Consider the following 13349-nt stretch of genomic DNA (forward strand, 5'->3'; position numbering starts at 1 on the left):
ACTAAAATTTTAAATTTCATAGTATAAAACTTTCATAACATGTGCAAAATAGAAAAGATATTATAATGAACACTAGATACCCATTATCCAATTCAAAAAGCAGTTTCCCCTCATAAGAAAGGCCCTTGGAAATCATGCAGGGCTGCTCCCCAAACAATCTTGTAGGCTGATGGCCGTGTCGGTGACCCCTGGGAGATGCCACAGGGAGCCCGCCTGCCTGACTATTCCAGCTGCTACTGCTCACCACTGCTTTCCCACTGAGACTTGGCTTCCCCGGGCTGCCCCCAGCCAGGCCCGAGCACGGCCAGGGGACTAGGGCATTGGGCCCATTCCTGTGAGACCCAGGACTCCTCCACGAGCAACTTTGGCTCAAGAACTGCCCCCCCCCGCCCCAAATCAGCGTGACCTTGCCCTGCAGCCTGAGACACTTGCTACCCAAGTCCCTTCCTTGCCCTTCTCCTTCAGTGGTGTTAGACCTGCATTATGGTCTGAAGGTTCTTCCCCCTTCCCTGGCTCCCTCCCTGTGTTCTTCACAAGTGTTTTCCCCCCTCAAAACCTGTTGCAATCTAATTCCATCTTGGTGACTGCTTCTCAGAGGGCCCCCGACTAACAGAGGAGTTTCTTTCCCCTGTACCCTCCACCCTCACTCACCTCCTTTCAGGCTCTCTCAGCGCCGTGCTTTTTCCTTAATAGCACTTTCACAATTGTAGGTACTTTATTTATTAGTTTCTTTTTTTTTTTCTGTGTCGCCCATCAGACTGTAAACCCCGTTAGGGCAGGAACCACATCTAAAATGAACTCACTGGTGTACCTCGGTGCCTGGCATAGTGCCTAGTACGTAGTGGGCACACAATCAATATTTATGGAATGGGAGGATTTGTTTCTGCTTCTCAAGTCATCTAACGATGCAGGCAGCACTGTCAGCAAGCTGTGTCCTGTGGTTTTTGGTATTTACAGTGGAGACAAAAAGTGTCACGAGGAGAAGTCAGTGGTTGAAAAACAAGAAATCAAACTTCCCTGATATGATGAGTCTTAGAATTGCAAACAGTCAGGACGCCCTGGAAATCAGTGAACCCACTTTGAAAACTTCTAAAGCGCTGTCATTTCTGATAGGGCTGAGGGATGGCAGGAGTTCAGAGGAGCAGGTCTTCAAAGGGAATCTTCTTGGAAAACTAACAGACAGCCTTGAGACTTGGCCCCATATCAAATTAGCCTTTTCATGTCCATGAGCAGCCAGGCTTCTGAGGGATGTGCAGAGATCTGAGTATGAGGGAGAGATGGGAGGAGAAGGTCTTTGCATTGGAATCTGCCATCGCAGGATTCGCCCAGCAGGAATGCTTCCTTAGAACCTGGCTCTGAGCTGTTTCATCTCCTCCACCTCCCCTTAGCACAAGCCCAGACTCCCCCAGGCTCTGTTTCAAGTTGAATAAGAAACCAAATCATTGGCAGTTTATGAGTATACCAGAGGGCCAATGTTTCTTGCCTTAATGTTTGCTGTTACTTTGTGTCCTTGTTAGTTTTGTGTTCTTTTGAGGTTTCTTTCATTTTGGACTGCAGTACACTAGCAGAAGTTTGTTTGGAAATATTTAGTGCTCATAAAGAAGTTTTCAGTGGTAGTGAAGAGGCAATGCTGCACAATGGTTAGTACCATGGCTCTGGACTCTGTTTCTGTCAGGATAGATGAGATTGTGTTGCAGTAACAAACATCACCCAGATCTCATTCATGCAACGTGTCTCAGGAGGCATGGGTTGCTATTACAAAATATCATAGACTGGGTGGATTAAACAACAGAAATTTATTTCTTTTTTTTTTTTTTTTTTTTTAGAAATTTATTTCTTACCGTTCTGGAGTCTGGAAAGTCCAAGATCAGGGTGTCAGCAGATTTGGTGTCTGATGAGAGCTCCCTTTCTGGGTTGCAGTTGGCTGCCTTCTCCCTGTGTCCACCTATGACACTCGAGTGCTCGAGAAAATTCTCTGGTGTCTATAAGGCATTGATTTCATCATAAGGGCCTCCTCTCTCATGACCTCATCTAAACTTAATCATCTCCTAAAGGCCTCACCTCCAAATACCATCATTTTGGGAGTTAGGGCTTCACCAAATGAATTTGGGGGCACAAACATTCAGCCCATAACCTCCCACTGGGTCAGCTGGGGCTGTGCTTCTATCATCCTCCCACTGGAACCCAGGCCCACGGAGCTGTCACCAGCTGGGGCATTGCTCTTCAACATGGCAGAGAGAAAGAGGATGTGGTTGAATTAAGCACTGGCCTCTGTCTTCAAGTGACACATGTCCCTTCTGCTCACATTCAAAAACAAGTTACTCATCTATGTGTAACTTCAAAGAGGGGCATGGAAAGTACAATCCTGCCTTGTGCTCAGAAGGAGAGAACTGTATTCTTAGGAACAGCTCCCATGATCACCAGAGTTACACAGTCTAGGTGTTGTTGTGAAGATATTTTCTAGACACGACTCACATTCAAACCAGTGGACTTTGAACAAAGCAGATTACCCTCCATAAAGTGGGTGGGCCTCATCCAATCAGCTGAAGGCCTTAAGAGCAAAGACTGAGGTTTACTCTCCTTCCAAAAAGTTTTGGCCTCAAGCCTGCAACATAGAAACCCTAGAATTTCCAGCCTGCCTTGCTTGCTGCCTGGATTTTGGACTCAGTACTGTAACATCAACGCTTCCCTGCGTTTTTAGCCTTCTGGGCTCTGCCCTGTGATTTTTGGACTTGCCAGTTCCCACAACTGCATGAGCCAATTCCTTGAAATTTCTCTCTCTCTCTCTCTCCCTCTCATCTCTTTATCTATCTTCCTCTCTGTCTCCTATGGGTTCTGCTTCTCTGGAAAACTGTGACTAATACATAGTTATACCCCAATTATAGAGTTAACCCCACAACCTGTCAACATCCAGTCCAGAGCTAAGCCTGTTTCGTTGCACCGGCTCCCAAATCACCTAATCCAAATCCAAATCCTGTAATAAGAACTGTCTAACCTTCTCTAATTAAAGAAAGCACTAAATAATGATTCTCAAAATAATGTGTCATAATAAATAGCATGTGCATCCACCAAAGTAAATGACATTAAAACATCTAGATGTTGATGCAGTATTGCAATGATATTTGAATTTCTGGAAGCTGTTTTTCTACTTTGGGAAAAGGTAAGGGTTTTGGACTGAACTTGTAGATTTCCTATAGGCCACTATGCCTGCTCTGTGCTACACATCAGACATCCTATAAAAAGAGAATGCTCACTTTTGCCTGCTACTCATTACCTTAGTACTAACCCCTTGCCTTAACCCATCTCTCAAACTTAAACATTCTGCCTTCCGCCCTTGCAGTGCCCCTTTGCTTCATCATCCCTTAAAATTCTAGCATTTTATTCATTTATTTGAAATTCCAGCAATTAATGCATAATATTGGTTTCCTGACTTTGGTTTGGGGATGATCCCATTTATGTGGGGTCTCCCCCCGGTTATACTGCTCTAACCAAACTTGGGCAAACAACCTTCCCAGAGGTTGAATGGCTCTGAGCTTCCTGTTAATGATAACAAAATCACTAAAGTTTGCTGAGTACTTCCTCTGGTCCAGGAACTGTGCTCATAAATTATTTGCACATAAGTTTATTATTTTTTAAAATAAATAAATTTATTTATTTATTTTTGGCTGTGTTGGATCTTCGTCGCTGCACGCAGGCTTTCTCTAGTTACAGCAAGTGGGGGCTATGCTTTGTTGCGGTGCGCGGACTTCTCATGGTGGTGGCTTCTCTTGTTGAGGAGCACAGGCTCTAGGCGCGTGGGCTTCAGTAGTTGTGGCACATGGGCTCAGTAGTTGTGGCTTGCAGGCTCTAGAGCACAGGCTCAGTAGTTGTGGTGCACGGGCTTAGTTGCTCCGCAGCATGTGGGATCTTCCCAGACCGGGGCTTGAACCCATGTCCCCTGCATCAGCAGGCGGATTCTTAACCACTGCACCACCAGGGAAGTCCTGCACATAAATTTATGAGTTCTAGAGATTATCTTAATCCTGGCAACAATCCCAGGAAGTTGATATATTGTCAAGGACATTGTTACAGATAAGGAAACTGAGGCTCAGAGAGGTTAGACCACTTGCCCAAGGCCACACAGGATCCACTGTGCTGAAGCTGGGCTTCAGATTTTTCTGGCTCCAAAACGTGTGCCTTAATCATAATGCTGCGGCACTCTGCGGGCAGGAGCTGGACAGTTCTTAGTGAATCATTTCAACTGTAGGTTCAAAACAACAAGATTAAAGAGGTGTATCAGACAAGGATGGTCAGGGGAGCGGAGCCACCATGAGTGGTGCAGCATAAGAGAAATATTGTAGGAATCAGACCTTCCACAATTGTGAGAGGAGCTGGGGAGGTGAGGACCAGAGGAATCACCGACCAGTTGATCTGAGAAGTCGGGAACATCCAGTTGCTAACAGAGGACCGTGAGGGAGAGCTTGTACAGTTGTGTGTGGCCCCCGCCTCTGTGAATCAGCAGGTAAGCTGATGGCAAGATGGTGGGGCTGGGGCTGCTGTTGTTCAGCAGGGCCAGCAGGTGGGAAGAAGAGCTGGATGTAGAGCAAAGGAGAATGAGGATGTACCTGAACCCATTAGGCATCTTTGTGACCATCCGTCACTGCATGTGACTGTGATGTCCTTCGGAGAACAGTGGCTGCTGCTTCCCATCCGCTTTCCCAGTCTCATTCATGTTCCTCTGTTGGCCAGCTCTATCCTGGAGCCGTGCAGGGATGGGGATTCTGGGAGACACAGCTCCCACAGTAACCAGGTAGCACAGCATAACACAGAGGTTATTCAAGGAGGTCAACAGAAGGCAAGGATTGGATGTGTAGTCGAGGGCCTTGTGATGGTTAATTTTATGTGTCAGTTTGATGGGGCCCAGCTATTTGGGCAAAGATTATTCTGGGTGTGTCTGTGTGGGTGTTTTTGGATGTGATTAGCATTTGAATGAGTACGCTGAGTAAAAGTAGACTGCCCTCATCCAGAGAGTTGAAGATCTGCCTGACTATTGAGCTGGGACACCAGCCTTTTCCTGTCTTCAGACATTGAAACATCAGCTCTTTTTGTGTCTCGAGCTCGCTGGCTCTTGGACTGGAACTCACACCATTGGCTCTTGAGCTGGAACTTCAGACTTGGACTGAAACTACACCATCGCTGTTGACTTTCCTGGGTCTCCAGCTTGCCAACTGCACATTTTAGGACTTCTCAGCCTCCATAATTGTGTGAACCAGTTTCTTAGAGGAAATCTCTTTCTCTCTATATGTACATTCTGTTGGTTCTGTTTCTCTGGAGAACCCAGACTAATGCAGGTCTAGATTTCCCTCTCCAAGTGAAAAAACTACTAAAGTCCTGGGAGGAACTTGTGTACTGTTGGTTTAGAGTTAAGAGCTAAAAGGTCAAAGTGTTCTGGTGTGAAAGCTTGCTGGTAGTTTAGTAATTTGGATAAAGGATCTTTTAAATGGATGGAATTTTCCTTGCAGAACACGCTAATGGCTTTGGAAGTTTGAGGCAGCGTCTCTTCGCTTCTTTAGAGCGTTGAGTGACTGCTGAAGCTTGATGCTGACTTGGGGATTGGTTTTCCTCCCTGTTCTTTCTGTGTAGAGCGAGGTCAGACCCAGCACTCTTTTGGTGATGTTAATCATATCAACAAACTTTATCACGAAACTTAAAAAAAAATCCTTGCTTTAAAACCATGCTACTTCTGTTTTACTGTCACTCTGCTAAATCCCCAAATCACAGCCTTTGAGAACTGGAGGAAATTGTGGAGATAATCTGGCCTGATTTTTCCCAAATTATGTTCCATAAAACATATATTCCTAGATGTTCATAGGTGGCCCTTGAAAAAAGGAATTCAATGACCAAGTAGGTTTGAAAAGACTGCATACATTCTTTCCCTTTTGGAGAATCCAAATGCACTTTAATAAAATTTGAGATGCCTCTTAGACTTGAAATGGATGTACCAAGTAGGCAGTTGGTAGATAGGTTTGGATTTCAGGGCCAGGGTTGGAGTTGGATATATAGATTTGGAAGGTAACATGTTTCAAACCATGGGAGCAGGGAATTCCCTGGTGGCCCAACTCTGCGCTTCCACTGCAGGGGGCATGGGTTTAATCCCTGGTTGGGGAACTAAGATCCTGCAAGCCACATGGCATGGCCAAAAAAACAAAAACGAAAACAAAACAAAAAACAAAAATCAAGCAAACAATAAAACATGGGAGCAGATGAGATGATGAGGGAGAGTTTAGAAGGAATTAGTGGGTGAGGGCTGCAAGTGCTGCAGCTCTCTTGTGACCATGAGGAAAATACCTGGGAATGGAGCCAAGATCCAGAAGATGGCATTGCTGAGGCAAGTGACAGAGAGAAACTTGGTCAAAAGTCGAGGTACTAAAGCTGATTTTACTGTTGGACTTTTCAGCAATAATACCAGTAAATTCTTTTTGAACTTCAGTGTTTATGTCATTTCTTATGGAAAGAGTCCTGACTAGTATGACATCTCCCAAATCCTTTTGCACACTTATCTCTATCTGTCTGCGTTTCCCCACCTCCTTCCCTGTCATGGAGGAGAAGCAGCTGACCCTAAGATGCCAGAATTCACCAGTCACCCCTATCGTGAGGAGCAAAGGGAAAGGCCCTCAATCAGTGTCTATTGTCGACATTTCAGGCAAGAGTGGAGGAATTAGTTAAGAATGGGATAAAACAGTTAAGGATTTTATTTTTATTTTTGGATTGTTAGCAACCAACCCAAACTGACTCTGGCTAACTTAAGCCAAAATGGGATTTTATTGGAAGGATCACAGGTTTTCCTCACAGAATCAAAGAGAGAGCTGAACAAGCTGAACAGCAAACCTGGGGAAGGGGAGGGACCAGAGCTACCCTGGGGAGTCTCAGCAGGATGGCATCACCATCCTCTCTGGGCCGCCCATCTATTGATGTGGTACAGCTCCAAGGCCTGCGCTCTCTGGTTCAAGCTTGAAACAACTGGGGGAGAGGAGATGCTTGTGGGGAGAGAGCCTGAGGCAAGATGAAGCCTACCGGCCTGATCCCTGGAAGCCCACCCAGCACATCTGAGAGGCTTGGCAACATGCCAGGAGATGTCTCAGGTGACCTCTCTGAGGATGGAGCCATTCCTGGGCTTCTCCAAGATGCCCGAGGCCTACAAGGGATTAAGAGCAACCTCGGCAGGCCTTCACTGCAGGCCTTCACTGCTCGTAAGGCTCAGTGAGGGTGCTGGGGAAGGGCTTCCTTGGTGCTTTGGCTTTCAGGCCTCACACTGTCTCAGACTTTGCCCATCACTGGTGTCTCTGACTTCTTTAATCTTTACTCTTCCCCCCTTAGCCTATGCCCTTCATCTTTGGGAAACTTTTCTTTCACTCTGCTCTTTTCCCTCCTCCAAGCTCCCCAGTTGCTGTAGACTGAATGTTTGTGCCCCCCCACCCCAAATTCTTACGTTGAAACCTAATCCCCAGTGTGATGGCATTTGGAGGTCTTTGGGAGATTATTAGGTTATGAGGGTGGAGCCCTCATGAATGGGATTAGTGTCCTTATAAAAGAGACTCCAGGGAGATCTCCTGCCCCCTCCACCATGAGAGTTTATAGTGAAAAGACAGCTAGCTTTCTGTGGGCTCTCACCAGACATCAAATCTGCTGACACCTTGATCTTGGATTTCCCAGCCTCCAGAACTGTGAGAAATATATTTTTATTGTTTGTAAGCCACCCAGTCTATGATATTTTGTATAGCAGCCTGAATGGACTAAGACACCACCCTTTAAAAAAATGATTCTTATTAAAAAATAATCATTATTATTAAAAAAGTTATTCAAGCAGTACCAAAGATTTTTCAGTGAAAAGTAAGTTTTTAAAATTTTCTTCCACCCTGGACTTTATGTCTCTTGCCAGAGGCAGTGATTATTATCAGTCTCCTGAGTATCTTTCCAGATGTAGCGTATGTTTATATCTCTATATATAGACCCTACATATTTTATTTTGTAAACACAGGAGAGAAGATTATAAACACACTGTTCAGTACCTTGAATCTTCCACTTGGTGATGTATTGTTCATATCAGAGCACATTGGTCTCATTCTTTTTGATGGCTGTGTCATATTCTACAGTGGATTCCCCACTGATGGACAGGATCTTGTGAATACAAATGATGTTGCAGTGAACGTCCTTCTACATGGGACTTCAGGCACCTGAGCCAGTACATCTGTCAGAAACAGTAGTGCTTTCTTTTCCAAGAGATATCGAAGCTCAGTTCTGGTTTCCACCAGACTTCCCAGGCGTGGCTCGTGGCCCACCTTGGCTACCTCCTCTTTCTCTCCACTCCTTAAATACCTACAATATGCCCACTGACACACTCAAAGGCCACCAATGACCCCCTTCCTTAGTGCACCACCTCTGACTTTTCTGCAGAATTTGACCCTACTTCCTATCCTTTCCTGAAGCTCTCCTTGCTTGGCTGATAGGAGGGGTAATCTTTGTCCTCGCCTATCTCTCATCATGCTTTTCCTGTGTCCTTTCCCGTCTCCCAAAGGTCACCATTTGGCAGGAGCGTGAGGGCGTGGGACCTGCTGGGCCAGCCCTTTCAGCTCCTGGTTGTCCCACCCAGGGTGTCACACCCACCCGTTGACCTCACTGCCTGGACCCTAGAGGAATGTAAGATTTTGATTTATTTCTCAGTATGGTTAGAAACAAACGCATGTGATTCCATTTATGTAAAAAGGAAAATGCACTTCCCTATATATCTATCTATTTATCTGTCTATCTATCCCTCCATCCACCTACAGAAACCCTCCCAGGAGTTGGCCAAATAGGACACATTGGCAATAGCACAGAGAACGCTACTCAATACTCTGTAATAACCTTTATGGGAAAAGAATCTGAAAAAGAATAGATACAAGTATATGTATAACTAAATCACTTTGCTGTACACCTGAAACCAACACAACATTGTAAATCAACTATACTGTAATATAAAATAAAATTAAAATTAAAAAAAATAACACATTGGCAGGCCTGTTTGCAAACTCTGTGTGATACACCAAAATACTAACAGCGATTATTTCTGGATGCTATGATTGTGGATAATTTTTCTACATGCTCAACTGTTTTTTTTCTAAAATTTCAACAATGGAACACAGATATTAATAATATATTAATATTCATATATTATTATTGTGTCCCAAACCTATCTTCCCCCCAACCCTCTTGCCAATTTAACTTTTACCCTAGAAATTCCTATTTGTCGGAATTCTGGGACTCTTCCTAGGTTTAAAACCTGGTAGGCATGCTTCGTATTCCTTCCCTCTCATATTCTATCTTCCTACTACACTTTGTGGTTATTCGAGTGAATTTCTATCTCCTCTGTTAGATTTTTAGTTCTTAAGGGACACAGACCTTGTCTTATCTCTCTCCCTGGGGCCCATCACACAGCACAGCTCACAAACAGATGCTCCCAAAATGGTTACTGAACCTTCTGCTTGATGCCTCAGGCTTGTCGACATCCTGCAACTGTCACCTGCCTGAGAAATTTCCTCTATAAATAAGCAGTTTCTGTTTCAGGTATAAACCATAGCCCTTGCTACATATGCCCCATCTCTTACCCCACCCAGGCCTCAAACTTAGAAACTGGAATTAGTGTTGGTATTCAAATCCTTAGCCATGGTACAAAGAGTCAGCCCCCATAAGAACCAAGTCATTGATGTGAAGTTCTTTTTTTCCCTCGACATTCTAGCAGCTGTCATTACATTTGCTGGGGAATTCTCGACGAGATTTTACTTGTCCTCCCATGCTGTTCTTTCTGTGGTTTCCTTGTTTCTTTTTGCGATCCGGTTCCAGATGGCTCAACAGTGCTTCCAAAATGAATATTTTGACAGATTGCTGAATGCTTGCAAACCGTGTCACCTTCGATGCCCTAATACCCCTCCTCTAATATGTCAGCGTTATTGTAATACAAGTAAGTAATACTGCTCAAACAATTCCTCATTGGTGTGAAGTCTTCTCTCTGTATTGACTTTATTCAAAGAAGAAATATTACGGGGAAGGTGGTGATATTTTCTGGATCAAAAATAGGAAGAAAATTAGGCAATCATTTAAATGCCAACAGGAACGAACAATTATTCAGAACTGAACTCAATTTTATTCTGCAATGTTAACAACAGAGATTTTTTATCAGCTCTCCTAATTAAGTATGGTTTAGAATTTAAAAGTCAATGCTGAGGAATGAGGGGAATTGGACGGCAAATAATCTTTACTTGATGTGGTTATGATGTTATCAGTTCATTATTTCTCTGACATTCTTTTAATTCAGTGAAAGGAACAAATGCAATTCTCTGGACCTGTTTGGGCCTCAGCTTGATCGTTTCTTTGACAGTTTTCGTGTTGATGTTCTTGCTCAGGAAGATGAGCTCCGAGCCATTAAAGGACGAATTTAAAAACACAGGTTGGTTTGATGGTTGATCTTTGAAATCTGTTTCCAAGAGGTGGTTATGGTGAATTTCAGTTCCTTTTCTTTTTTCATGTTGAGTATCTCATCCGGTAAGGGCCCTTTTGAGTGTGTTAGATAACAGGTTAAATGAACTCTTGGAAGAAGCGAGCTTTCTTTTCGATTTTTACACCTTCTTTGCTGATGTCCTACAATGTCAGCCTTCCCCAACATTTTTTCTAATTACTCTTTTGAAGTACTGAGGCTTCCTTGGGAAACATCCATCTCTTTGACAAAGTTAGCACATTGATTAAACGTCATGCTATCAGAAACAGCTAGCCAGGTTTGGTACTATTGGGAAAAGTATATTTGGCAAGATCCGTGGCCATATTTTCATACAAATATAAGTGTTGTTTGCTTGAGTGAACATTTTACTGCGAAAAATGCTAGAAATGAATACCAGTTGCTCCTGGATTATTTAAACAATCATCTCAAAGATTTTTATCTTTATTAAGCAGTAGAGAACCAGTCCCAGAGAAGTGGATGTTCTACTTAAAGGCTTTGTAAGATAAAAATATTTCAGCACCTTTGCCCATGATCTAATTCCCGAACACTTTGCAGCCATTGCCCTATTTCTTTATGCATGTATTTTCCATGCATAATCTGTAAAGCATCCACCTCATTTGCTTTCTAGTGCAGTAAAGGGAGGGAGATGGCTGTTCCATATGATTGACTCATTTCTCGTTTTTTGCCTGGGGTCTGAGAGACAGGTGGGGAGTGACTTTAGTGTGACGTTTTGGAAGATGGAGTTACACTGCAGAAGGTTGAGGAAGTAGTAAACGTGCCTTCATAGACATATATGGGGATGTAGTGGAGGCTCCTTCCTTCTGTGATCATGACAGATTCATTTTTAAAAAAAAGTAATCTGCCACAAAATGCTCTGTAAGAGAAGCATCTTTACTGTGAATTCTAAAGTGTCACCCAAGACTGATTTTGGTGTGCTGTAACATATGGTAATTTGTCATTTCACATGTGTAAAAAGGCTCAGTACCTTAATGCATCCAAGGGCCAAGTGCGTGAGAAATGAACGTAGTGGGCTGCTTGAGGCTTCGGCGATAGGGGAGCCCATGCCCTGCTTGAAGGAGACAGGTGCTATCGACTCCCAATTGTTTCCGTGTAGGAATGTTGGCTCCTAGTGGCCACATTTTGTTTTCTTAAAAAAAAAAAAAAGAGGCCAGTTGTCTAGATTTGTATGTAAAGTCTCCTGCTTTTCAAATGTGGGCCAATGTAAAACAGACAAGCAAACACTTAAAAACACTGTACGCCCTAAACCAAGCATGTCTTTGAACCCAATGTGGCCCATGGTCTGTCAGTTCATGACTTCTAGTGTAGGACCCACTTATTTGTTCTGTGGGAAGAGACACATCTCACGTTGCTTTGATCCCGGATGTGTGCTGTTAAGTCTGGCACAACCATGCGCCCTGAAAAGTTTAGGTTAACAGTCCTGTTTCTGCATAATCAGGACCGGCTCTCCAGAAGGATGCGAATGCAGACCTGTATGAGAGCAACGATGGCAGGACTGGTGCGGAAACTCTTCTTTCGAGAGGCCTCGGGTACACAGTGGAAGAATGTACGTGTGAAGACTGTGTCAGGAGCAAACCAAAGGTCGATTCTGACCATTTCTTTCCACTCCCAGCCATGGAGGAAGGTGCAACCATTCTTGTCACCACGAAAACAAACGACTACTGCAACAGCCTGCTAGCTGCCTCGAGTGTCACGGGGATGGAGAAATCAGTTTTCCCAGCTAATTAACCATTTCGATGGTATAGAGCTACTTGGAAAATCTTTTGTCAGAAGAAAAGGATGATGTATCGGATCTTTTTAGGATGATTGTACTTATCAGTGGATGATATGGCTTTTTGTTCTCTAATTCTGGAAAATCTTTGTTAGATATATTTTTCTACCTTACTGTTGGGAGCTTAGCTGTGGAAACTTCCTTGGTTTCATGATTAAATTGACTCACTGAAAAAAAAAAGCACTGCAATGTGTAGATTCCATAGTCACACATTTCTGTGGCTAGACCACTTCTCTCCTATACATGTACACATACATTTCATGACAGACTGGATTTCTTTTTATTGTTAAAGGAAAGCAAGGTTATCCTATGTACTTTCTAACTACAGGAGAAGCCTAGAGCCAGCCACACTAATTCAGTGTGCAGTGCATGGCCAGTTCCTGACCTTGTGAGCTTTCAGCTTCATGGAGGAATGAGGCATTATTACAATCATATAAATAAACGTGTAGTTGCAAACTGTGATAAATGGGTACTAGGTATCGTTTCTGCATCTACACGCAGGTAATAATAATGACAGCTAGCACTTATTTACCCTTACTAATGTGCTAGGGGTTGTTCCAAGTGTTTTACCTGTACTAACTCATTTAATATATACAACAAACCACAAGGTAGGTGGATCACTATTATCTGCATGTTACAGATGGTGACAGAAACTGACTCGGAGCAAGATCACATAGCCGGTAAATGGCAGGGCCAGATTTAAACCCAGACATTCTGATCTATTCGCTTTTTTCTCTTCACATCAATTTAATTCCATTTCTGAGTTTCCTCATCTCTTTGGGCTACAATCTTAGTCATTATTGGGAGAGGGCTGCCTTCCTTGGGTTGTGCAAAGGTCCTGAGCTGCTATGGAAAGGGCTGTGCAATAGGCAGTGCCCTCTGGTAATCTGTTGACTTTGATCATTGTTAAGATGCCCACTGGCACCACAGCAGAGACCCTCGAGGTCTTGGGGCTTTGTGGCTTTTGTGTCAGGTTTGGGGTATGGAGAAACTTGGTGGGAACTTTTTACCTACTCAGGGCCCATTATGGCTCCATTCCAGGCCTTTGAG

General features: G+C 43.8%; 1 protein-coding gene across 2 annotated transcripts; it reads left to right on the plus strand.

The window, feature by feature from the left end:
* The first annotated feature begins 9505 nt into the window (after window positions 1–9505).
* Window positions 9506–12746, plus strand: TNFRSF17 (TNF receptor superfamily member 17). Of its 2 annotated transcripts, none has more exons than XM_029221229.1 (3): window positions 9506–9976; window positions 10394–10462; window positions 11967–12746. In XM_029221229.1, the coding sequence occupies exons 1-3, from the start codon at window positions 9682–9684 to the stop codon at window positions 12254–12256; spliced, it is 654 nt and encodes a 217-aa protein (XP_029077062.1). In that variant the 5' UTR covers window positions 9506–9681; the 3' UTR covers window positions 12257–12746. The 2 variants fall into 2 exon arrangements, with proteins under 2 accessions (XP_029077062.1, XP_029077061.1); XM_029221228.1 differs by having other exon boundaries at window positions 10331–10462; window positions 11967–12745.
* The last annotated feature ends 603 nt before the right edge of the window (window positions 12747–13349 follow it).

Source organism: Monodon monoceros, unplaced genomic scaffold (genome assembly GCF_005190385.1).
Source record: "Monodon monoceros isolate NGI ecotype Baffin Bay Population unplaced genomic scaffold, NGI_Narwhal_1 Super_Scaffold_13, whole genome shotgun sequence".
Taxonomy (NCBI): domain Eukaryota; kingdom Metazoa; phylum Chordata; class Mammalia; order Artiodactyla; family Monodontidae; genus Monodon; species Monodon monoceros.